Source organism: Cucumis melo, chromosome 1, assembly GCF_025177605.1.
Source record: "Cucumis melo cultivar AY chromosome 1, USDA_Cmelo_AY_1.0, whole genome shotgun sequence".
Classification (NCBI taxonomy): Eukaryota; Viridiplantae; Streptophyta; class Magnoliopsida; order Cucurbitales; family Cucurbitaceae; genus Cucumis; species Cucumis melo.
Genome location: NC_066857.1, coordinates 9,899,057 through 9,926,514, shown reverse-complemented (window position 1 = coordinate 9,926,514; position 27,458 = coordinate 9,899,057). Strand labels below are relative to the sequence as shown.

Here is a 27,458-nt window from a genome sequence, read left to right as displayed (position 1 = left end):
TTTGGTTTAGTTCCCTTGAGATGATTACGGGAAACGTATTCTTTTTTCCTAAGAATATGTATTTCAAGTGTGGTGGGACGGTTTTGAGCTCAATCCCTAGTTTCTGTGGAGAAAATAAAAGATTATCACAATTATTTTTTTCTAAATCATAGTCAACATTGGGTTATAACAATTCTCTATTTTCAACAATTTCTTGTTCAAAAAATTCATGATGTATAGATAATTCATCAACTTCATCATGCAATTCTAATGAACATAAAGACAAGCATTCATCTGGATATCTCATGGATTCAAAAATATTGAATGTGACAATGTCTCCATCAAACTCTACACTCAAGGAACCTTTATCAACATTTATAATGGCTTTTGCAGTTTTAAGAAAAGGTGTTCCTAATAAAATAGAGTGAGATGCTTTTAGGCATGCTTCATTCATTTCTAATATGTAAAAATCCGCTAGAAAAATTAGTTTGTCAATTTTCACAAGGACATCTTCAACTATTCCTAATGGTGAAATAAAAGATCTATCTGCTAGTTGTATGCATACACTAGTTTTTTTTGCAAATTATTGAGTTCTAGATCTTTAAAACATACTTTGAACATAGCATAAACCTTTCTTATACATCTCTTTAGAAACATTTATAAAGAAATCATTGTTTTAAATCAGTAAAGACTTTATAAAAAAGCTTCTAACATTAAAACGTTTTAAAGAAAACACTCACTCTACTTGGTTGCTTAAACCTGAACTGCTTCTCTTTTTCTCCTTCTCACGTAAATACTTTGGCAGCACTTCAATACTTAATCTTTCCTCTTCAAAAATTTCAGAATAATCACCCTTAACATTATGATCCCATCCTCTATTTATACTACTCCTTAAACAAGCTTAGTCATGCTTAAACTCTTAACAGCTTGCCAGCTCCTACTATTAGTAGTACGTCTTAAGGTTTAATAATTTAAGCATGCTTAACTTAATCTCTACACATGGTCTATTACACAACTTAATCTGGAAAATTTCCTCTTCTTGCCTAATCTTTCATCTCACAAAACACCTTGATCATGTAATAATACATAACCTTCAAAAGTCTTGTCGCTTTACCTTTCTCACGAACTAACTTAATTGTCAACTTTTAACATGTAGTCTTGCTTCATCATCAAGCCTTGACTTCTCTTCACAACCTTTCGTCCAAAACGCCTATTTTTTCTTTTACACTTAAACAAAAATTTTAACCCTCTAACTTAAGTACGAGTCTTACATTTATCGTTTTAAAAACACATCTAATTATTAGAGTATCTAAAATGAGAATCTACTATTCACGCGCTTTTAAAATTTAAAAGAGAGTTAATAAAAAGAATAGCATCCTCCACTACTCACCCAAAATCAATCAAATAAGCCAAACAACCAAAAATAATAAAAATATAAGGTCAGAAATTAAAAAATCGCCAGAGATCTATATTGTCGATGCTTTCTTCACGGTGTCGTAAAAAGTTTCTTCTTACGATGTCACTTTTCTCGATGCCTTTTTCTACGTCGGCAAAACTCCGACTTTTTGTAGTGCAAGCAATTGAGTTAAGCTTAGCTTATAAACACGATGAGACTTATAACTAAGAATCCTTATCAAGTACAAAACATACACTTAAATTACTTAAAACACATTAACAAGATGGATAGTAAAGAAATGAAAGGAAGTTTGTGGATAAAAATGCATTATATTGATAATGTAGGCCTCTCGACCATGAAATAAAAAATATTCATACAATACATCATGAAGTACAAAAATGGAAAATGATAACTTAGATCTTTCGGACATGAAATGAAAAATATTCATGCAATACATCATAAAGTACCAAAATAGAAAGAAAATGGATTTGTCGAGCCACAAAATGCATTGATTTGCATTCTTTAACTCTTTTACAAGTTAGGAGAAATGGTGGGGGGACTTCTCTCTCTAAGCTCTCACTCAGACATTGACCAAAGAAGAGGTAGAGGAAAAAATACTACTACAAATGGTGAAGAACTCTAAAACTCATCCTTTCACTGGCCTCTTTAAAGGATGACCTCCTCTTCATTTCTTCTTCATGGTAGAGTTGGCTTCTCTTATAGGCATACTTTAGGCTAAAAATTAATTATGCTATGATGCACATCGGCCCTTGCCTACAAATGTCTGCGCAGAAAGTAGCTATTCCTTATCACATCATCTTCAACTACCACTCTTGTCTTCTAGTGAATCATCTTGCGTAACGATGTACTAGCATCTCACCTTACAACTCGTCAGACAGCTTCTTATCGCTAAGTCAATGCATGTGATCCTTACTTGATTTCTCCTTTTTGCCAACCTGCATGGAAAAACACTTGAAAGCATAGTTAATCAGGCGTGATGACATATGTAAAGTGCATTATGTTGATATTATAATTTTGCACTAAAAGCTACCCGTTTTGATTCTTTATCTCACGTTTTGACTCTATTATTTTACCTAAAAGGACACAATAACTTGTATTTCTACAAGTTATTATGGCCTTTTGTTCAAAAGAGTTTTCACAAAGTAAAATATACAAGTTTAAAAAACAACAACTTAATCTTCTCGCCTAGCTTTAAATTCTACACGAGCTGACTGTGGTTACTAACAAGATGATACGACTTGTTTATGGCACGACAGGCAATCAAGACGGCAAGTCAAACGTTGGATGTTCTTTGCTATTTAGGGAAAAATAAAACAAAACATTTGAAATATTAGACAAAAGTGTCTAGTGAGTGAGGCTTTTCACCAACGCATTTAATAAATAAATATTCGCCATAACGTGTTACAATTATTTTCGCATAACCATGCGATATATATAAGTCTGTGTTTAATAATAAAATATGAGTTTGAATCAGATCATCTCAATGTGTTAGGCGATTTACTCTTCGAATCTCGTTAGTAAATATTTATAGATCATATAGAACTATTTTCTTGCAAATCATTCATCATAAATCATATCGTATGGGAAAGCATTTTGCACAATGCATTTATAAATATAACGCAAAACCACTCCACACGTTAAATTACATCTTTTGTACCCTTCTCAACTTAAGTGTTTACCACATTCTTTTTCTTAGTTGCGGGTGTGCAAAGTAATCTCAACACAACATCAAATTCTCCATCAATTCCATTACACATAATGCGTCTTCCAATGCTAAAACACACAGCAAACAAAGGGCATCTTATACCATATCACACAGCAAGTATAAGGCATCACAGAAAGTATATGACATCTCATACTAGAACACACAACAAGTATGGGTCATCTTATTCCAGATCACACAACAAGAATAGAGCATCCCACACCATAACACACAACAAGTGTAAGGTATCTCATCGCGTAGGGTACTAATGATCATTTCATCACAACCATTCAAGTTCACTTTCAAATCCAATTCAAAAGGGAAACCAAATACATTTTAAGAATTTTAGAAACATAAGAGAAGTCATTGAAATTGAATGCAAAAGAGAAATATATATAAGGATTCAAATACAGCGGAAATTCATTTAGTTTGAGAACATTTTAAGGAGAAACCACTCATAATCAATAACCTTCTTCTCGTTGAGCTCTTAGTAAATACCCCTTGCACTTTCTTGCAACTCCTTGTCGAATTTAAGCTTGTGGTAACTCATAGAAAATCTTTACAATTCTTCCAACTCTTTCTTAAGAAGCACAAGGTACAATAGATCTTAAACTTATCGCTTTCCTCTTATTTATAAGCCTCTTCGATGAATCTTCCTATGTCGTTCGTGAAGCTCATTCACTATCACAACGCCATGTGGCTTCTGCAACTCTTGTCCCGAACTCAGTGGGCGATCGACCTTATGATGTTAGCTACTTCACAATGAAGGAAGTTCACACCGCCCACCTTCTTAACGCATAGTTCCTTCTTAGCGCAACTGGAATGCGTTACACAGTTTTCTTTGCAACACTTCCAGTCACCAACTCCCATCACACACAGTCTCATTGTATAACTAATTCTTGTCATGTACAATCTTATAGCATAGTTTAGAATGCGATTAGGGTCTCACAAGAGGTCTATTGGACCAATGCTGATAAGTTGCCATCACTTATGCGGATACAAGGATAATCTCATATGAACAGAAGTCATAGTTAGCTCAAGATTAAGGTCAAATTACCTAGGTCATTTATAATCGAAATAGTCAGTTTTAATCAGTTAACGGTGTTATAATGTAAAAGTGAATATTTTATTATCTGATCTTATACAATCTCATTGCATGGGATATCCCCACTCACATGTCTCTACATGATGTTGGACCGATATGACAACCTTAGAGGGGGGTGAATAGGGTTTAATTAAACTTTTTAATAAATAAGCTTAAATTAAACGAGTTAGATAAATTTTAAATTAAATAAAGAAAATTAGCTAAAATATGTTAACTAACAAGATTGATAAAAAGTATGTAATAGAGTATATAATCAAATTAACTCAACCAACAAGAATATGTAACTAAGATTAAATGCAAAAATAATTAGCAAAGAGTAAGAGAAAAAGACACCGTAATTTTATAGTGGTCAATCAAACTTGACCTACATCCACTTTCCCAAGCACCTCTTGGAATTTTGATTGAAAACCTTCTTTTGACTCTTTCCACAATTAGAGTCGAACCGTTACTTGATCCTTTTTCGGGTTCAAGATCAAACCCAATCCTTTCCACAGGTTAAGATCGAATCGTCACAATATGTTGAAGTTTTAAATGACACAAAAGAAAACTCTCTAAAAGAGTGAGTATACAATTTTAAGCTCACAATGATTAATCCTCACAATACAATAAAGAATTCTCTCAAAGACAAGATGAAAAGAATGAAACTTGGAAGCTTTAGAGAGAATAACAATGGTGGCTTTTGCAACTTTTAAGGGTTGTAAAGATAAAACAAAGTTCTTTAAAAACTTGGGAAAAAATGAAGTATTTAAAAAAAGGAAAAAATTGAAATCCAAAATCATTTTCGGTCATTGGATGTAAGTAAAAGAAAGATAAATGGTTGAGATTTAAACTCAATTAGTCGTTAGACACAACACAAATAATAATATAATATATGTCTTTTCAAAATAATTTATTTAAAGCCCAATAAAATAAGTTCACAATATTTTAAAAAAACTAGTTGTTAGACACAAAGATAAATAATAATATAATAATATATCCATTTTAAAATAATTTGTTTAAAGCTTAATAAAACAACTTCACAGTCTTTTTTAAAAAAACTAGTCATTAGACACAAAGATAAATAATAATATTAGATTTATTTTCTTTTTAAATTCATTTCGGGAGCTTGTTCTCAACGAGTCAAGATGGTACACCACATCATCATATGGATTAATGACTACTAATAACCAATGATCCCTAAATGAAATATATATGCAAGTAATTAGTATTTTAGTACTAATGCAAGTTTAAATTGATAAAAATTATACTTATCCAAGAATACTTACCCAGGATTATAAGGAGCAACAACCAATTGATCTTGTTTGAAAGTCATTAATCTACTACAAAGGTTTCAAGCTTTAATTTCTCGAGTACTATGGCCAGCTGAAATAAGAGATCGATCTACAAAAACGTATTTTGATACCTTCTTCAAATCAATAATGAGTGAGTATAAGTACCTACAATCAATTAATTGCATACATCAACTTACTACTAATTAAAAAGTTTGAATATATATATCATAAAGAAGTAACATTTACTTACATAATATAAGCCACCATTCATAAAGTCTTAACTTTTTGCATGTTGCAAAAATCAATAACATCTTCTTGCAAAACGTAACTCTTTCGAGGTATACAAAATAACTCAGGAGGTAGTTGAAATGAAAAACTAGACCCATCAACCATTACCCTTTCAGCATATCTAAGAATATACTTCAATTGTATTGGTAGAATGGATGGTTCATCACTAGTAATTTCCACCTCCTTTGTCATCGGTCTTGAAGCTTTTACCTAACACAAGTAAGTAACAATCTAAGAACTCATATATCTAAAATTGTTTATTTACAATCCACCTTCACATTTACCTCATTCTTTGATATCGATGGCCTAGTAGCAATCACTTCCTCCTCTTTCACTTCCTCCTCTTTCACTTCCTCCTCTTCTACGACCTTTTTCTTTGATGTAAGAGATATCGGTGGTACACTAGTAGCAATCCTTTTCTTCTCTTTTACTACGTTTTCTAAAACTTTCTCCTAAAACCATCAAGATTTTCAAAGCACAAGTAAATGATAGCTTCACTTTGATAAACTATTAATATTGTAACTTACTTTAGAAACAAACATTTTACCTTCTTCTGGACTTTACTCTTGGAGCAACTACCGATGTGGGATGTTTTGAACTTTTTGTTCCAACTCTCAAATACGTTTACAAAGTGCTTGATTTTCATCAATAATTTGTTGGGTTGCATCCACCTTGTTTGACTTTCTTGGCTTTGCTTGATGAAAATAAACAGTAGGTGTATTGAAACCACCCACACCACGTACTCGACCGCCATATTCTAGAGTACCCAAAGCTTGAGTCAATGCATCATTTGGTGATTCATGATTGGGTGATTTATCCAAAATCTCATCCTAAAAAAGATTAAATATGACTAGTAATACGTTAGAAGTATATTCATGTGATTTTGTGCAAATGTAGCATTGGGAATCTTACTATTTCATTGGCAACTTGTTGAACATCTTCATTTATGTATCCTCTATTTTTTTTTTGTCCGAGATTTTTTCCACATATTAGCCCGTCCAAAATCATGTTCTTCAGAAGGACCCTTTTTCTGCATATCATTAAGCACACGATAGTTAAATTTTAGAATATCTGTAAAATACAATAACATTCTTAATTACCATATCCTCGGCAAGATTTGCATAGCCTCGTCTTGACATATTATAAGTATATTTACTCCTCTTTCTTCGATCTTGTTGTTCCCTTCTCACTTTCAATACAAATTTTACGTAAAAAGATTAAAATAACAATCGTGGTTTATACTATGATTGATTTGATTACAAGACAAAAGGTTAATACCTGAAATTCTGGAGACATTCTTGACCTGACAAACTCTTGTCAAACAGGTGTATCAATTATGTGAGAATATAATGAAGGTGGATCTATCAAAAGTTGTGGTTCATCTATAAAAGGGATAATATATTGTGTCATCAACCAACTCTTGAATTAACGAAATGAAACTCCAACCGTTTTCATAATGGCCTTCTTACTTCGACCATCAATTACAAATGCTCCCTAGACAAAGCGAACAATGCGTATGAAAATAGAACCTATATGCATTAAGTATCAGTATATGCATGATTGGCTACCATAGTTACAGTATAGCCACATCATAGTACAACTAAAACTATTCAATAAGTGTATCAATATATGCATGATTGGCTACCATAGCTATAGGATAGCCACAACATAGTACAATTAAAACTATACAATAATTATATCAATTTATGAATGATTAGCTACCATAGCTGTAGGATAGCCACAACATAGTACAACGCAAACTAAAAAGTAAGTGTAATATTTGCACGATTTCAAAAAGAGAAAGGATTATTACATACCTCACCCATGTTGCATATTTTTTCTTTTAATTCAATCGACACTACCTTCCAAGATGCATGTGTAATTGGGATATGATGATGCACACAAGATCCAATGAAAGATTGTAGCTTGTGCCCATTCTCGCCCATTGGTACTCCATTTTCATTGTATTCAACTATTGTTTTCTCCCTTATACTCTTAATTCTTGTAACATCATGCATCAATGTTAGTCTTCTTGTTTTCTTCTTCACGTTCTTTGATGCATCAACTTATTCCAATTGATCTGTATGTGTATTATCCAAACCTATTTCAACCTCCATTGTATAAGAATCAATCTGAGAAAAAAAATAAAGTTTAGTTAGCTAAGTGTAAGATGCAAAATATTCATAAAAATTAATAAGTAAAAACTCACCCAAACATTTACTCATTAGCAATTCATATGCCTTCACAATCAACTCGTACATATGTTGAAGTGTTCTCGTCTCAATCAAGTCTAGATTCAATGTAGCTTTAGGCATTCCTTGACAATTTAGAACTATATCTCCAAGTTCGTCATCATTGTATTGATCCTCGAAATCTCTTTGTGGTGGAGTAAGAATAATAGACCACCGACTATCACTTGGATCCTCAACAAAAAACACTTGTTTTGCTTGGGTTGAAAGTATAAAAGAATCGTTCTTATGACGTACTCTGCTTAAGTCAACTAACACAAACCCAAGCTCGTCAGTTTTGATACCACCACTATTTTCAACCCAATCACATTTAAAAGTGGCAACCTTGAATGAAATATAATTAAGTTTCCAAATCTCTTCTATCACACCATAAAAAGACATTTATCCGATTATAGGATTTTTATCTTTCGAGCAACATACTTGCATTGTTTTTGCAACTAAACTGACTCCACTATTCTATACAGTTTTGTTCTTGCCATGCGACTTTGTGTGGTAGTGACATCCATTAGTAGTGTAACTATTGTAAGTAGTCACAATTGGATGAGGGCCATGAGTAATCCACCGCAAGTTATCTGAAACCTCAACATCTCATGTTGCAAGTTTCGTTCCAATCTAAGTAACAACGACTAAAACAATTAGAATATAAATGAGAATGGATAATGTTAAATAACTAATTTCAAGTTATACCTTTTCTCGTAACCAAGATATGAAGGTTCGATTGTGTTCATCTTGAATCCATTCTTGTTTTTTTATCTACTTTGGTGTTGTTGCAACGTGATCAAATGTTTCCTTGTGAAGTACAACAAGGATTATAGACAAAAGAACTTACTCTATATATGGTTGCACATCAACGGTATTCTCCAAAACATATTGATGAGCTTGATGTAAAAGCTTTCGTTCAGGTATGCTAGTAACTCCACTTGACAATGGTCTACTAAGTTCTGAATTGTCAAAATTGTCTCTTAACTTTTGACAACCAAGTCCAATAGGATCTACTCCACATAAAAATTCTGAACAAAATTCAACAGCTTCTTCTAATATATAACCTTCAGCAATACAACCCTCTGGACAATGTCAATTCCTCAAAGCATTTTTTATAACCTTCATGAACCTTTCAAATGGATATATCCATCACAAATAAATGGGCTCATAAAGTTTTACTTCTCTAACAAGGTGTACAGTGAGATGGACCATTATCGTAAAGAATGAAGGAGGGAAGTACTTCTCTAGTAAACATAATGCAATCACAATGTCTTCTTGCAGCTTCTCTACTTTTGTAACATCTATAACTTTGTTACATATAGAATTAAAAAAAAAGACACAAATGAGTTATAACATATCGAATTGTTTTGGAAGCATAGATCTGATGGAAACGGGGAGCAATTGTTGTAAGAGGACATGACAATCATGTGATTCTAGACCATTCAGTTTTGAATCTTCTATTGACACAAGATTCCTAACACTGGATAAGTAACCCTAAGGAACTTTCATTTCTGATAACGTCTTGAAAAGAAATCGCTTTTCTTTCTTAGTAAGTGTATAACAAGTAGGGAGAATGAAAGTTTTTTATCCTCATTAATAGGAGTAAGCTCAGGTCGAATCTTCAAATCAACTAAATCACGTCTAGCATTCAAACTGTCCTTAGTTTTTCCTGGAATATCAAGAAGTGTACCTAAAATATTCATGCAAACATTTTTCTCAATATGCATCACATCTAAAAAATGTCTAACATAAAGATGCTTCCAATAGGGGAGCTCGAAAAAAGCAGACCTCATATTCCAACAACTTTTTTTTGTTTATTTTTCCTCTTTAAAAGTCAAGATCTTTAGTTTTTCAAATACAACCTCTCCAGACAAAGGTTCGGGAATACTTCTAAGTTCTCGCTAACCATTAAACGATTTATTTTGACGATGAAAAGAATGATTATGTGGTAGAAATTTTCAATGTCCAAGGTATGCCATTTTTTTTTATATTTCAATCGTATTGAAGATGTGTTATCTTCACAAATTGGACAAGCTTTATACCCTTTCACACTACATCCACTAAGGTTTCCATAGGCTGGAAAATCATTAACCGTCCACAATAGAACTGTTCTTAGGTTGAATAGTTCCTCATTATAGGCATTGTAACATTGCATACCACTTTCCCACAAAAGTTTTAAATCATTAATCAATGGTTCTAAGTATATTCCAATGTCATCTCCTGGTTGCTTTGAACCTGAATTCAAAATTGATAACATCATGAACTTTTGTTTCATACACAGCCATAGGGGAAGATTATAAATCACCATCACAACTAGCCAACAATTGTACATAGAGCTTATATCACTATAAGGATTTATTCCATCTGTCGACAATGCTAAACGAAGATTCCTAGGTTCAGAACTAATATTTGGCCACATGGTGCCGACTAACTTCCAAGCTGGAGAGTCAATAGGGTGCCGTAATTTATCGTCAATTTCTCTTTCATTAGCATGCCAAGTTAAGTTTTTAGCACATTCAACACTTCTAAACATCCGTTGAAATCATGGAATAGATGGAAAGTACCACATTATTTTAGCAGGGATTTTCTTTTTCTTATTTGTATCTTTACCATATTTTCACCTAGACTCACTACATTCAGTGCACACAATTGCGTTGGCATATTCTTTTTGATACAAGCAACAACTATTAGGGCATGCATGAATCTTTTCATATTCCATTCCTAGTGCACCTAACATTTTCTTTGCTTCATACATTGATCTAGGGAGGTCATTAGGAGAAAGTAAGATGTCTTTTAACGCTTTTAGTAGTTCTGAGAAACTAGTGTTACTCCATCCATGTCTAACTTTTAAGTTATACAACTTCACTAATGTAGACAACTTAGTGAATTTTGTGCATCCTTCATATAACGGCTTTTCAACATCATTAAGCAATTTCTCAAAACCACTTGGATCCTTTGAATATTGCTCATGAGAAATTTCAACCATTTTTTTGATATTTCCAACATCATTCTTTTCATACATACACTTAGAGGATTCTCCATGGAAGGATGAATTAGGAAGTTATTCACCATACCAAAACCAAATCTTATAACTTTCATCAATGTCATTAAAATATAAATGATCTCTTATATCATTGGCTTTATGTTTTTTACAATTTCCACACTTTAAACAAGGACAACGTATAGAAGTATTAGTTGTATTGAAAAATCCAAACTGATGAAGTTCTCTACACCCAACTCAAACTCTTCAGATAATCTACTATTTGAAATCCATGATTTATCCATACTTATAATATGATAATCTTGGATCTACAAAAAAAATTTACGATATTCAAAATTAGGTACCTCATGCACCTTTCTATTCTATCAACAAACAAATCCCAATCTAGCCTAAGTGTTCTAGTAATTTACATTGAAATCAGGTTCAAATTAACAATTGTTGTAATGGTTTGGTTTATTTTCTTAAGAAAATAAGTTCCAATCAATTTTCTCTTAATTAAGTTCTAAATCTCGATTTGAACCGTTGAATTGAATTTTTCGGTTAACTATGCCCTTCCCTATTATGAAGTTGGTGTTTAATCTATAACAAAAGAAATTGACCAAATTTCAATTTAGTTGAACAAAAAGAACAAATTCAAACCAAAAGTGGAAATAAAAGTAAAAATAAAATTATAAAAATAAACATATCAGAAGTCAAGAACCAATTCATACTTATTACTTCCAACACTACCTATTAATCTAAGTTTCTAATGCAAGATTCATTAAGCAAAAATTTAGAATATTTTAGAAACCAAATCATATTGAATAACAAATATTTTAGAATCTGTAACGACCCAACTTTCCGGACTAAGCTGAGATCACTACTCAGTACCAAGACTCGACCACATAACACATAAACTAATAAAGGACCGGTCACGATTCATTAAAAACGTTTTAGAAATAATACCAACAAAACAGTTTCGGACCCTATTTTAAATCAAAATCACGAGACTTCTAAAATACAGTACTCAACTCATCAACAACAAAATCACAACCAAATATTCTAAACATGGCTCGACCCGACAATGAAAATACGAGTAACAAAATACATCAACGGAAGCATAAAGAAAACCAGACGCGTCCATATGGCCTTCACGCATCCTTCTTGCCCCTCGTCAGTCTGCCCCTCGTTGTACCCTTACCTGAAAAGTTAAAGAGGAAAAAGGGTGAGTATAAAATATACCCAGTAAGGGACCCACTATTGGGCCCATTAGGGAACAACAGTTAACTTCCTATTCAGGGGTACCCTACATAAACAGTCTAATGGTTCCGTAGAACGTATCAGTCTAGTGACCCCGAAGGATACACCTATCAGTCTAGTGATCCCGAAGGATGCACGTATCAGTCTAGTGATCCCGAAGGATGCACGTGTCTGTCTAGTGACCCCGAAGGATACACCTATCAGTCTAGTGATCCCGAAGGATAAACATATCAGTAAGGTACGCTACCCCATAGATGAAGCTAACAGTTACCCCTCAGTCCATACTAAACCGTCTACGACAGTCACACTCTGACACCATTCATATTGCAATCTCGTCATAGACTTCGTCAGTCAGATAGTACAGTTTTAAACAACCATAGCCTAAATTGCTATATGCGTATCCAATTCACACATCATTGTGATATTCTTTAGATCCAATCAACTAGCCAAAAATCAGAATCGGACTCATAGTCCTTCCACGACATAACTCCATAACCAATATCCAGACAATAGACTATCACATACCTAACCTTAAGACTTTAAAGTCCAACGACATACAATTCCAGTTCACAACGTAGCCCATTAACATAACTACAATATACAGAACATCCGGGCATCGGTGTCTATCCATAAACAACTCCTTACACCCGATGGCACACAAGCTACAACTAGCGGTCGCGTTACCTTTAATCAGACAAGAGCATAACAGCGATACTTAATAGTCAAACATGCATCAATTCATTCGGTACAGTTACTAACGCGTAATCCCCTGTGGATTACTATGCTTCCAGCCTCGATCCGAGGTCCAATAGTAGGAAATCCCTTACCTGATACTTGGTTATGCCCCTCGATCGAGTCAACGCTCAACGGATCCACCTAAACAAAATCACAAGGGTTTTAAACGATGATACTAGTAAAAGTCATTTTTAAATGGTCGTAAGCAACATCCGTTGACTTACCCGAGAAAAGGAGAGCTATCTACAAATAAGCCTGCCACGAAACCCGAGAATTTGAGCGTCAACTCCCTAATACCTTTAAGGAATGAAAGGTAGGACCAAGCTTACTCCAATATTCAAACTCGAATCGGTTATAGCAACATTAGGTAAATTACCAAAACAATCCTTACCGATGACTCACCGTGACCCGAAGTGGAGGGAGAAAATGGCTTAGGTGGCTCAGCTCGGCTCATCCTTTGCTCGACTCGGCTCGCGGCTCAACTCGCGGCTCAGCTCAACTCGGCTTGACTCGGCTCTCGGCTCGACTTGCGGCTCAGCTCAACTCGGCTTGACTCGGCTCGCGGCTCGGCTCAGTCTTCGGCTCGCGGCTCGACCTAGCTCGAAGGTGATCGGCTCAACACGCGGCTTGCTTGGTTTGGATTCGTGGCTCGGGTCGGCTTCGATTTACAGCTCGGGTTCAGATCTTTTCTCCACCCGACAATAGTTGAACGAGGGACGAACGACGGCGGAAGGGAGTTGCTCACCTTGGTTGTTCTGGGCTGCGTCGGGTACACGAGATGAGGAGAAGGAAGCACCGGAGGCGGGGATTGGAGTTAGAGACAGATCCGATGTCGAACGGAGGAGCGGTAAGAAGCTCGGCTGTCGCGAGGGCTCAACGACAACGATCAGCCGACGGCGTCGATTGTAGGTGAAGCTTCGACGTGAGACGCGGCTCGACGGAAAGAAGACGAGGAGACGCGGACGGAGGCAGAGGGAGGCGTGACGGAAGAAAAATGGGTGCGAGGCGGCGGCGGCGTGAGGATGAGGAAGAAGAAGACGAAGCGCTTGGGGGGGTGCAGTCGCACGCGCGGTTAGGGTTTTTTAAAAAGAAATATTATTATTATTATTATTATTATTATTATTATTATTATTATTATTATATATCAAATAATAATAATATTAATTAATAACAATAATAATATTATTATTAAATAATAATAATAACAATAATATTATTAAATAATATTAATAATATTAATATATAAAATAAAAAAAATATTATTAATATTAAATAATAATATTATTATTATTAAATAATAATAATAATAACAATATTAAATAATAATAATATTATTATTATTATTAAATAATAATAATACAATATTAAATAATAATAATATAATTGATATTATATTATTATTATATCAATTTACAAATATTAAATTTAAAGAAATTCATAACCCTAAATTTCTTTTTCTTCCCTCTTCGAAACCAACCAAAAATTTACACCAAAAATTTTAAATTTTTGAAATTTCACACAAAATGATAAAAATTACCTCGAAAAATTCGGGGCATTACAGAATCTCATACCAACGAATGTACAGAGCAAATAATGTAAATAATAGGTGGTGTTGTTTCTATAGTTAGAAATAATGTAACTAATACCAACGAATGCACAGAGCGTTGAATGTAGCAAATGCACAGAGGAGATGAGATTTACTAGTGAGGAAGGTGAAGATGTGGGTCGGAGTCGTCGTGGGTCAGAGTTTGCATGGGTGCTGTCAGACTACAGCGGGTCATCGTCGGATTGCAGTGGATCGTCGTCTGAAGGTCGAAGGTAGTGTCAAAGGTCGTGGGTCACCGTCGGAAGGTCATGGGTCACCGTCAGAAGGTCGTCGATCACCGTCAGAAGGCCGTCGATCACTATCAGTAGGACAAGGCCTGGAGATGTCATCGGTCGTGTTATCCGAAAATGGAGACTACAGTGAGTTTGTGTGGCTATGGTTGCCGGTGATGGAGTCCTTGTGTGGGCAGTAGTGGGCAGCTAGTGAAGATAGAGAGACTAAAGATGGAGATAGAGATAGAGAGATTGAGGGTTTGGGGAGAGAAAAGGGGAAGGTGAGAGGTCTAGAGGGAAATTTTTAATAAATTCATTTTTAATAAAATAAGTTAATTATTTTGATAAGTTTCTTTTTACTAAATTTATTTTAATAAATTTCTTTTACTAAATTAATTTCTAAAAAATTATTTTTAGTAAATTTATTTTAATAAGTTTGTTTTAATGACTCACCTACTAAAAAGAGGAAAGCCTACCGTTCGAGCTTAATGGAAAGGATTGAGAAAGGCATGAAAGGGTGAGAGTGATCAATCAATATGAGGCGTGGTCAAGGTGTAATTAAGCTACCACGTACCGATAAGGAGCACAAATCAACAAATGAGTCCTTCTCTAGACTTATATCTTGTGCTTCTCATCTCAACAAGAGAAGAAAGATCATCTTTCCCAGTAATCAAGGCAAGGCAAAAAGGGCATCCCAAATCTTTCTTCTCTCTCTTTCACAAATTTTTTGCGCCTTCTTAGTCGAGCTGGCCATTTCCACGAGCCTAATTCTAATTATTTTGTTCCGAAACAAACCATGGGGCGGTTCGTCCTATTCAGATATTCAGGATAATGACTTTCGCTCTTAACTCCTTGCAACCAAGAAATCTTAGTGCCATAATGCCTTTGAAATCCTCCTAGCCATTATCCGACTGCAATAATTCTTGCTAATAAATCCATCAGCCTTTGATGAGGCAAGGAAGCTCAGCTCTTTCTTCCTTCACTCTTTTCCCTTTCACTATTACCTGTAAGCACAGAATACCTCTTCTCTTTAGTAATGTGAACTCGACTATTAATGGTCCGAAGGTTATGAAATAACTCGACTCCCACGAGGCATCGTCGAAAAAGAAAGATGAATCAAAAGTCTCGAAATGAGAATGAATGATCAGCGAGGCGGTGGAATGAGTCCACTACCCAGCCCAGCGCCTTGATTGAAAATGCCCCAAATCATTTTCCTGTTCAGAGCTTCACACTTTATTGAATTTCTTCCTTTTGTAGCGAGATGGGATGATTGAGACTCTCCTGGAGTAGGAGTCTAAGCAGGAGCAGTAGATCTTGCCACTCTTGCTTTTCTTGATCGGTATGCGAGTAAGGACAAATCAAGAGGCGCGAAGCAAAGCGACTGAAAGTTTGCCTTTTAATGAGCAAAGCTCATTGAATAAAGAGAGAAGAAGTGGACCCAAAACCATGAAAATGGGGACCTAAGAGAACAAAGATTCCAACAAGTCAAACCCTTCTCTGACTTGCCAGACTTTTCTCATTCCTCTTGACTCGTTCATTTGCGCTCCAGGCGAAGCTCCTTAACAGGAGTGCAACTAAGAACTCTGAGAGCGGAGCGGTAAGGAGCCACCAGAGGTACTCGAAAGATGAATGGGTGGTGCATTCCTCTCATATTTTGAGAAAGAAAGTTTGAGTGGCATTAATTCAAAATGCCATTCAAATTCTCATTATTGAGAAATGATCTTTCTAGTGAAAAGAGTCTAAATCTAGGTTCAAAATTTCATCCAGACACAGCGCTCGAAGGTGAAAATACCTGTCCTTTTTTGAGAATGAGAACCGTATATGTGCCTACTATGAGGCTTTCAGTACGCCTTCCCGCGAATTGGGACTGGGGCTTGTCCTCCATGAACTCGTTGATATAACCCATAAGTCAAAGTAATCATGTGTGTCAAAATAGTCATTTTTCCTTTGGCCCCCCGAAGAAATCCTTAAGCCACCCTTTTTGAACATACTTATCAGATTCTTGAGCTCTCTCATCCCGCTCTTCGAGATCTTTCATTGGCTGAATTCAATAGAAAATTGCCCACTCCACGGGGATAACTTTATTTTAATAAATTTATCTTAATAAGTTTATTTAATAGAATGAGAGAAATAAAAATTATTTTTATATTTTTATACTTGACATTTTTAAAAACATTAATTTTCAAAGTATCAAATCAAAATTTTAACTATACATGACGTTATTTCAACGTCAAGCAAATGTCAACTATACTTGATGCGTAATAAACGTCAAGTAAAATCTGCACTATACTTGATGCTAAAACACCGTCAAGTAAAAGCTAACATAAAATAATTTGAAAACTTAGGTGAAAATTTTGTCTTCTTTAAACTATACTTGACGTTTTTTTCGCGTCAAATAAATGTTCGCAATACTTGACGCAAATAAAGCGTCAAGTAAAATATCCTTTATACTTGACACGAAAATATCGTCAAGTAAAGGTTAACGTAAAATAATTCGAAAAACTCTGTGAAAACTCCACTTTTTTAGATATACTTGACATTTTTCCTTTAAAATGGTCAATACTTGACGTTTTTTTAACAAAAACGTCAAGTATGTAAAAATACCTAGTGTCAAGTAAAGTATATTTTGTAGTAGTGGTTTTTCATATTGAATTGAAGTTTATTGACTCCATTTTGAGGACCATGACTCTTACCTATTGATAAGTCTACATCATTCTTTACTTGTTTGTAAGTAAATGGATCCTCGACCCCTTCATCTGGTATGACGAGTTGAGTTTCAATTAAGCTTAAGTAACAGTCACTACTACACATTTGTCTTTTCTTGATACATGAAAATTTTGATTTCTTGATGACTATGACAAACGACCATCAAAAAAAATATTTTTCTGATGCAATATTTATCTTGACAATTATATGGATCAAGAAAATATCCCTTATTTTATTGAACAAATAGGTAAAAAGGTCAAAAGGTCAAAAGGTATGAGTTCTCGGGTTGTTATTTCGTTGATAGGCAAAAACTATCAAGAAAAGTCTTTCTCAATGGGTAATAGACGTTAAGATTACCATATTTCTTGATAGTCTGAAACCATCAAGAAAACCCTTCCTTGATGGACTATACATATCAAGATACCATATTACTTGACGAACATTGTCCATTAAATAATCGTCAATTTTAAATTTTGGCACTAGTTTTCTTGATGGGTATAACCCATTAAGAAATATATTTAAGGGCTGACGAGAAAAATAGCAAATTTGTAGGTTTACTTTGGATAAATAGCAAAATTTAATATAAATTGGTGAAATAGCAAAATCTTTGAAAAAAAATGGGAAAAAAGATTGTTGCAAAAATGTCTTAAATGCCCCTACTCTAGTGAAAAAACTAACATCCCAAGTACAGTTATTCTAAAACCCCATAATTGACTCAAGCTCCCCAAACAACAATGATTACAGCTCTCCCCTAATTTTACCTTACCAAAAGAGTTAAACCAATTAAAACCCATCAAAACCCCAATTTCTCTCCAAAATCGCTTGTCTTCTTCATCTTCTTCCAAACCCCAATTTCAAAACCTTCCTCGAATTTACAGAAAGAGCATCATTTGTCTTCTTCAGGGAAATATTCTTTAAAACTTTCATCATCTTCTTCATTGAAAAAGTAGCGGTCTCTGCAAAAAATCTTCTTCATCAAAAGGTGTCCAGCTTCGTCCATTGAAGAACAAGGTTTGTTTTGCTCCTTCTTTCGCTCCGCTTCAATTCCTGCAACTTAGTGAAATTGATGGTTAATAACACCCCAATCCTTGACAATTATGAGGTAACAAAACACATTCAGGATCTCCTCCATCTTTAGAATTACTGCAAAAGTTCAGAAAAATAAAAATGTCGTGGACTGTAGAATGTAAATCGTTTATTTTCATTTTTAATGATAAGTTATATATAGAGGATACACTTTTAAATCTAAATCGTTTATTTGTTTTTTAATTATTTTTTAATGATAAGTTATATATAGAGGATACACTTTTGAATCTAAATCGTTTATTTTCTAATTTACCCTGTATTTTCAGACTCTAAACATATAACAATGTTTCAAGTTTTCCCTAATGGAATATATTAAATATAGACTATAGACATGTAGAAAATAAACATATAAAGATACAGTTTAAAATAATAAAAAGGAAAAATATAAATAAACGTATTTTCCACCCTTATTAGAACTACATATTTCTGAAAATCATTATTTTTGAAATCTAATTAAAAGAGTTATTACGTATTACTTTCTTATGTAATTCCAAAATCTTATTAAAGTATATATTATGTATTATTTAATTATATAATTTCGAAAGGTTAGTAAATGATTTATGATATAATGTGATCAATAATTACAAATCAGAATGATATATCTTCCACTAATATAGGGGAATTCGGTGCAATTTCATCTAGCAACAAAATCCCAAATTTTATTAGGATTTAACAGAATCATTGAGTTTGTAAAATACAGCATTTTTCCCAAATCCGACAACCTTCCTGCATGATGGATCCATTAAAATACACTATACTTTGAACCTATGAACTATCCTAGAATCAGGGGCAGAATTGGGATTAACAAAATTTCATAAATGCACACGCCCCCATTTGCTAAAATTCTTATTCTTGTCGGTTTTTGCTATATTTTCAAACGCTATCTCCAAATTTTACGTTAGTTATCCCTTGTTTTTTTTTTATTTTTCTAATTTCTTTGATTAGATTGGCCTATCAAGAAAATTCTGCTGGTATTTGCAATTGAAGAATCTTTATGAAATTTATGAAATTGCAACTATCTTTAACAACACAAAAGCAATTTTGACTGCTATTTTTACATATTGAAGACGGTTTTTTCATAATGTTTTTTAAATTGTTGTAACATATATTCCATTATAGCAATTAACTAATGACATAGTTACAATTTTTTTAAAATATATTTGTAGTAACACATAAGTTGCTATAGATATAAGTTGATATAGTTACAGCATCAGATGATGGTGGTGCATCCATAAATGAAACTGGTGGCACTACTACAAATTTGTCTTTTCTTGACACATGCAAATTTTGATTTCTTGATTGCTATAGCAAAAGGTGATTGATGCTTTAGAGGTAAATTGAGAATTGCTACTATCATACTTATTTATAATCTTTACTCCTCAATTAAAATGACTATCAAATTTAATTAAAATGATATTGTTAATTTTTATATTTGTATTATAATAACAACATAGGAAAACTTTTGTAAATGTAACAAATACCAAACTATTTACGACCCATATAACAAATCCCATAAAGTTAGCAATTTTTTAAATATTCCAGATTTGTCTTTCCATCTTCTTTTCTTCCTCATTCTTCTTCCTCCTATTATTTCTTTCATTGTCTTCCTCCTGCGATTTCTTCTTTCTTCTTTCCTCTTTTTTTTCTGCAATTTCCTTCCACCATCATTCTTATTTTTCAATTCTTTATTTACGTCATTTAATTTTTCCATGGTTTTTCTTCTTTTCCTCTTTTTTTTTTTCGCTTTTCCATCATCTTTCTACTATTCCTCTTCTTTTTTCACTGCAATTTCTTTCCATCGTCTTTTTTCTTTTCTTTTTTATTTACGTCCTGTATAAAAAATAGCAAAATCTAAAAGATTGTGTATAAAGAATCTTTAAACAAATCATTTAGATTGGAGTAACCAAATGTAAACTATCGTGTAAAAAAGTAAACAATCGTGTAAAAAAAATTAAAAATTGTGTATAAAGAAACTTGAAAAAAAATCATTTAGATTGGAGTAGCCAAATGTAAACGATCATGTAAAAAAATAAACGATTGTGTAAAAAAAATAAAAGATTGTGTATAAAGAATCTTGAAAAAAAATCATTTAGATTGCAGTAGCTAAATGTAGACGATCGTTTAAAAAAAAAGTAAATGATCGTGTAAAAAAAAGTAAAAGATCGTATGAAGAAATCTAAACGATCGTGTACCAAAATTAAACGATGAAATTGAAAAGATAAATTGTAGTCATATCTAAACGATTGCGTATAAATTGTAACCATATCTAAACGATTGCGTATAAATTGTAGTCATATCTAAACGAGTGCATGTCAAACAATAACCAAATCTAAACGATCGCAAATATATTAAGCGCGCGTAGTTGACGGGGCATTTTTGGTATTTTATACGGTGGACCTCTGGGTCTTTTCCGTTTTTGGAATTATTTTATAGAGTGTAAATATTTTGCCCTTTTTTATATTTTTGAAAAGACCCCTAACAACATATTACTTGAACCTGTTTCAAACTTACAGACTTGTAGATGTATTAGTAATTTTGATTACAAGTTTATTTTCATTTTCTTAATGATGTTGGACATATTTTGTACCAAGTTGTTTATACATTTTGATTTTTTAAATGATATAATATTTGCAATTGTTGGTATTTTACCCAAGTTGTTTAAAGTTGGTTTGTAGTTGTATGTATGCAGATTTTGCATATTTTGACGTTTCTGTAATTTCAGGTTTGATTACATGTTGTATATATTGGAGGGTTGTAATGACCCATATTTTTTTAAAAAAATTGTTATAGTCGACGATTAAATAACATCAACAAAAGAGTTTAATTGTGGTAAAAGATCATCATTACGGGGATAATACTTGATGGACAAAACATGTCAATGAAAATGACTATCTTGATCATCTTTTCCATATTCTTGATGGGTAAAAGACAACAAAGTCTCCAATCTTGATGGTCAAAACCATCAAGAAAGCGTTTTTGATGACTTGGTTTGACCATCAAGAAAATTTGTTTTCTTAATGAGCTTTTCATTATACTTGATGGGAAAAAAATATCAAATTTTCCTTTCTTCATTACCAATACCATCAAGAAATGGTTTTTGATGACATGTTATGGTCATCAAGAAATAGTTCTTGATGGATATACTTTCTTGATGTCTGCCTACTTGATGGGCAAAGACCATCAAGGTAGACAATTTTTGACGTGCTTTGCACATAAAAAAAAGTCAAATTTGGATTAGTATGGGGTTTGAACAGGTGGAGATGCTTGTGATCTACCATATTCATTTCAATCACATCATGAGCCCAAAGTCTCATGTGCATTGTGGCCACCCCAAGATTCATTCCCATTGTCGCCCAAGCCACACGTCGTATTGTCATCATACAATGGAGACATGGACGAAATACCATGCAATGAAGATGGAATGGTTAGGATCGTTCGCATAAAGGGAATACCACGTGATGTAGTGGTTGGGATCCTCCGATTGTACTCCTTATACGTATGATTTGTATCAACCCTATCAATTCTTTAGCTATCGTTGATATGTACAATGACATTTTAGTTGCTTCACTGCCTTCTAAAAATTTTGAGATCATCATCATTAATTATATGGGAGGGAAGGGTTGGAACATTGAGCTCGTAACAACACTTGATATGTATGTCAAACATATCCGAACCAATGTTCATTTTTTGGTGTAAATAACTAACAAGTTCAGAATAGGTAATATCATTTCTAACCTTCAATCCTTTCTTCTAACCCCCCACATATTTTTTTTTTAAGGAATGATCCCATTCTCAACCAAATTGTACAAATATTCAGAGCATGGCCATCTTCAAACCCTATACTGAATGATCAAGAGTACTTTTTATTAACTAAACGATTCAAACTAATGTTAAAGAATAAATGGTGGTTTAAAATTTTATAAACGACTGTGTTTAAAGAACTAAATGATCATGTATATATAACTAAATGATCGTGTATAAATACCTAAACGATTGTTTATAAATATCTAAATGATCGTGTGGAACAAATTAAACGATCGTATGTAAATAACTAAACGATCGCTTGTATTTTTATTACACGATATTATATAAAGAACTATTTGATAGTTTGGACTGTTACACAGTCGTGGTTTATTGTATAAACGGTTGTGGGTGATTGTATAAACTATCGTGCAAAGAAAAAATCAACCGCTCGCACTTTCGTTTGTTTCTAAGCAGACATGAAATCAAACATTTACCTTCAGATATTTAGAGAGAGAATGATTAAAGAAGAATTTTTAAGTGAAGAGTATAAAATGAGAATTAATGGGTCAGATAGACTTTTTTTTCCCATTATTGATACAAGTTCATTCAATAATTATGGATAAATATTGGTTGAGAATAAATATTTTTGTTGAATGTCTGGAAAAATGCATTTAAGAAATTAGTTAGATAGAAGAAAACAGAATGTTGATTTGAATAGAGAAGGATAAGAGTGTAAATTTACATCGAAAAATATTAGTTATAATAAAGTTTTTACACATTCGGAAGTGGTAAAAAAGTTTTTTTCATTTTAGGTTAGTTTACGAAATTCCCCCCTATTCACCCATTTCTACTCGCAAAGACCACGTCTTTGTTGTTTCTTCTCGGTAAAATGGTTCGCCAATTCAACCTCTGTCGGCCCTTGTTCGTCCTTCCTTTTCAGGAATCTAAAATCTGCTAACTACCATTCTGATTATGAAATCCAATTCAACCCTTTTCTGATTTCTTGCTTTTCTCCCAGCCTTTATCGGCTAAGAATCTCGAATCCGTTTGGTCGGTAAGTTTTTTCTTTCTTTATTTGAGTTGGGAAGTTGATGAATTGAGCGGATTTTATGGTTTTTTCTTTTTGTTGATCTTTGGAATTTAATTTTGCTTCTGTTTGTTACTGAGGCTTTTGTTCATTCTTGTTCATTCTTGTTAAAGTAGTGGATTCATTGAGCTTTTGTTCAAGCAATGCTAAGAGATCTAGGTTCTTAGTTCAGTTGTGATTATTTGTAGTTGATCTAGTTTTAAACTCGGTTTGTTGCTTGAATATCTATTTTTTCTTTTGAGTTTTGCTATGGATATGATTTTTAATCGTTTTAGAAGCATGGACTCCTTATATTTCCCTTCCTGATTACTTTTTGGAAAGGGTTTTTCTGCCATGGTTAACTGCATCAGGTTTTCTCTGGAAATATCACTGCCTGAACCTGAAATCTTAGTGCTTCTTTCTTATAATTTATATGAGATGGATGACGTTTAGTAATAATTTATTTTTTTAGTTTTCAAAAACAAAAACTAATTTTCTTTTTCTTTTCAAAACTTGGCTTAGTGGTTTAAAACGTTTGTAAAACGTAGATTAAACAAAGGAATTCATGGATGAAAGTTGTGTTTTAGTTGAATTTTCAAAAATTAAATGTAGAATACCAAATGGTTATTAAACGAGCCTTAATTATTAGATTAATGAAACTTTTTGGTTCTGAGGTTAAAAGTTAGCTAGGAGTTGATAGTTCCTCGAATTTCCAAGCCGTATGCAATTGAATTTAGTGTCCTTGGTGGTTATCTTAGGAAGGGCTTTTTTGAAGGATCGAATAACTCAGCCTTCGCTTTTGATGTGGTGAAATGGAAATTAGGAGTTCTTTTAGAATATTGCCTGCACAGGTAAAGTGTGTAATGTATATGTGTTTTCTTATAGTGAGTATATATACTTGTATAGTGAAGGTTGATGGTGGTTATTTATTCATATGATCGTTCTTTTTTTACATTAAAATTAACTGGCGCATCAACTGGTTCCAACATTCATCACCAGCCTGCATCAAAGATGGTTCACATACGTCAACAGCCTCGACCTGAGGAACTTCAGACCTCCCTTTCATTAGTTCCCTCAAACCCCCGACATTCACCTGAGGTACTAAGATCTAATTCTGTCCAAGTTCAGGAGTCTCCTACTGAGAGTGCCAGTTCTCAGGAAACTTGGCCTATTGGTGATGGAGTGATGGTAAAGAAGATGGAAAATGGAAAGGCAGATAATGACTTTGTGGAACAGTCAGTTATTCATCGTCTTTCTAGTGCTGATAAAATCTCCCTTCGTGACATAGCTAGAGATAGAATTGAGGTAATTGCGGAAAAGATGCATCACTTACCAGAGGATTTTCTGGAAAATTTGAAGAATGGGCTTCGAATTATTCTTGATGGAAATGTCGGTGCACAACAGAGAGATGAGATTTTTATGTTGCAAAAGCTTGTTCAGCGTAGAACTGATTTAACTGCAAAAACATTGATAAGAGCTCATAGGGTGCAGCTTGAAATTCTAGTTGCCATCAATACAGGAATTCAGGCCTTCTTGCATCCAAATATTAGCCTTTCCCAAACTACACTCATTGAGGTTTTTGTGTATAAGAGGTGTAGAAATATTGCTTGCCAAAACCAGCTTCCGGCTGATGATTGCACTTGTGAGATATGTGCTAGCAGAAATGGTTTCTGCAATCTCTGCATGTGTGTAATATGCAACAAGTTTGATTTTGAAGTTAACACCTGTCGTTGGATTGGTTGTGACTTGTGTTCTCATTGGTCTCACACTGATTGTGCAATTCGTGATGGAAAGATCTGCATGGGATCCTCAGTAAGAATTGGGACAGCACGATCTGAAATGCATTTCAAGTGCCCAGCTTGCCATCGAACTTCTGAGCTACTTGGTTGGGTTACAGATGTTTTTCAACATTGTGCACCTTCCTGGGATCAAGAGTCTCTCATGAAGGAGCTTGATTTTGTCAGTAGAATTTTTCGTGGAAGTGAGGACCTTGGAGGGAGGAAACTTTTTTGGAAATGTGAAGAACTCAAAGAGAAAATTAAGAATGGAGCTCTGGAGTCTGCAGCGGCATGCAAAGCAATATTGATGTTTTTTCAAGGTACATCATTGATAAGGTCTTTATATTTTTGGTTTTGCTTGATGATCGTTAGGAATAAATTTTGTGCATTAGACTGTCAAAGGGTGCATGATTCAGTTCCATGTAGAGAATGAGAAACTGTCTAGTATAAATTCATTGTTTTCATTCTCCAATTTTAAAAATGAGCATGATTACATCTTTATCTGGCCCCAAGATATGTGTTTTTGCTGTTTATGAATTCATTAGGCAGCTACACTATTAAATGTTTTGGATTTCAATATGGCCCTATATTCATATGATACAAACAACTAAAATGGAAGAAGATTTTCTGTTAGAAGTAGTCTCGTACTTTTTGCGAAAGCTCAAAGGTGGATCTTTTAGCTTATTCTTTTCTGTAGTTGCAAGATTTGGTTATATGAATAACATGCTGTTTGAACAATTTTATAAAGAAAGATAGTTAACCTCTCTGCAGTGTTGTTTTTATAGAAGTAAACAAGAAAATTTCATGGATTTTTCTCTTTGGTATGCCATGAATGAACTGAGATTGATGTTGGAGTTCAAGTAGCAATCCATTCCATTTGGGAGGAGCTCTTTTGGTATTTTGCTTTTCTTTTATCTGGGTAGTTGAGCTAGTTTTGAGCTATATTTACTTGGTAGCTTTGCAGTTTTACTAGTAATAGTAAAAAAAAAATCTAACGTTCTTTGTCTTAATAAAGAGAACGAGACAGACTCCATGGGTAGTATTGAAAATGGGGAAGGAGGAAGGTTAGCAGCTCCACAGGAAGCATGCAATCGAATCGCTGAAGTGGTGCAGGAGGTTATAAAAAAAATGGAAATAGTTGCTAATGAGAAGATGAGAAGCTGGAAAAAGGCTCGTATGGATGTTGAGGCCTTCAACCGTGAGGTTGATGACAAGGCCAAGGAAGCAGCAGAGATAAAGCTTGACAGACAGAGAAAGAAGCTACAAATAGAAGAACTGGAGAAAATTGTTAGACTTAAATGTGCAGAAGCTGATATGTTCCAACTTAAGGCCAACGAGGCAAAACGAGAAGCTGAGAGGCTACGGAGGATTGCTCTTGCAAAAACAGAGAAGTCTGAGGAAGAATATGCTAGCAATTACTTGAAACAACGTCTGAATGAAGCTGAGGCAGAAAAACAATATTTGCTTGAAAAAATTAAGCTACAAGAAAGCTCCAGACCTTTACAGAGTAGTTGTGGAGCTGATCCATCTCAGATGCTTATGTATTCAAAAATTCAAGATTTGCTTTATAATGCCTCTAAGCCTGACTCAGCTAAATGAATGAGAATTCTTCGGGATTAATTCCTTGTGAATTCTAAGCTCTAGGAGCACAATGATGTGTATATTAAAACGTTGTTAGCTATGTTGCTTTGTTGTCTGATAATGTATGAAGCTGTTTCTCACTGGATCTTCAGATACTGTATCGTAAAAGTAATCAAGTCATTCCTTGTTTCTATCATGTCTAACTTAAGTAGATTGTTTATAACAAACCAAGATTATGTTTGATGTTGTGAGGGTGGGGTTGAAAAATGAAATACAAAAGCATAAATATATTTTAAAGAAAAATTTTCATAAACATTACGACCCGACTAACAATGTGTATAAAGTTAGTCATTTTTAAATATTTCAAGTTTGTTTTTCTGTTTTTTTTTTGTTGTGATTTCTTTATATCGTCTTTCTCTTTTTGCTGTAATTTCTTCTTACGACATTTGAATTTGGGCAACTAAATCTAAAAGATCGTGTATAAAAAATCTTGAAAAAAATCGTTAAATGTCCGTATACTAAAAAAAGATTTTTTAAAAATTGTTTGACCAAATCGTGAGGCAAAAGAATCTTTATAAAATAAATGATCGTGTAAACAAATCTAAAGCTACACGATTGTAACCAAATTAAACGATAAAATTAAGAAAATAAATCGTTCAAATCTAAACGATCGTGTATCAAACAATAGCAAAATCTAAACATACCAAATAT

At 33.7% G+C, this 27,458-nt stretch overlaps 1 protein-coding gene across 4 annotated transcripts; it reads left to right on the top strand.

Moving 5' to 3' along the window:
- The first annotated feature begins 23,154 nt into the window (after positions 1-23,154).
- Positions 23,155-26,938, top strand: LOC103500431 (OBERON-like protein). 4 transcript variants are annotated; one of them, XM_051081856.1, is made up of 4 exons: positions 23,155-23,376; positions 24,147-24,239; positions 24,388-25,486; positions 26,182-26,938. In XM_051081856.1, exons 2-4 carry the CDS (start codon positions 24,201-24,203, stop codon positions 26,763-26,765), a joined length of 1,722 nt encoding a protein of 573 aa, XP_050937813.1. In that variant the 5' UTR covers positions 23,155-23,376; positions 24,147-24,200; the 3' UTR covers positions 26,766-26,938. The 4 variants fall into 4 exon arrangements, with proteins under 4 accessions (XP_050937813.1, XP_050937889.1, XP_050937838.1 ...); XM_051081932.1 differs by lacking the exon at positions 24,147-24,239 and having other exon boundaries at positions 23,156-23,376; XM_051081881.1 differs by lacking the exon at positions 23,155-23,376 and having other exon boundaries at positions 23,404-24,239.
- The last annotated feature ends 520 nt before the right edge of the window (positions 26,939-27,458 follow it).

What these genes read in the sequence shown, in the direction of transcription:
- LOC103500431 (XM_051081902.1), top strand. Translation starts at nt 24,304, where the DNA reads ATGGTGGTTATTTATTCATATGATCGTTCTTTTTTTACATTAAAATTA. An exon ending in AATATTGATGTTTTTTCAAG is followed by an intron (nt 25,487 to 26,181) that starts GTACATCATTGA and finishes GTCTTAATAAAG; the next exon opens with AGAACGAGACAGACTCCATG.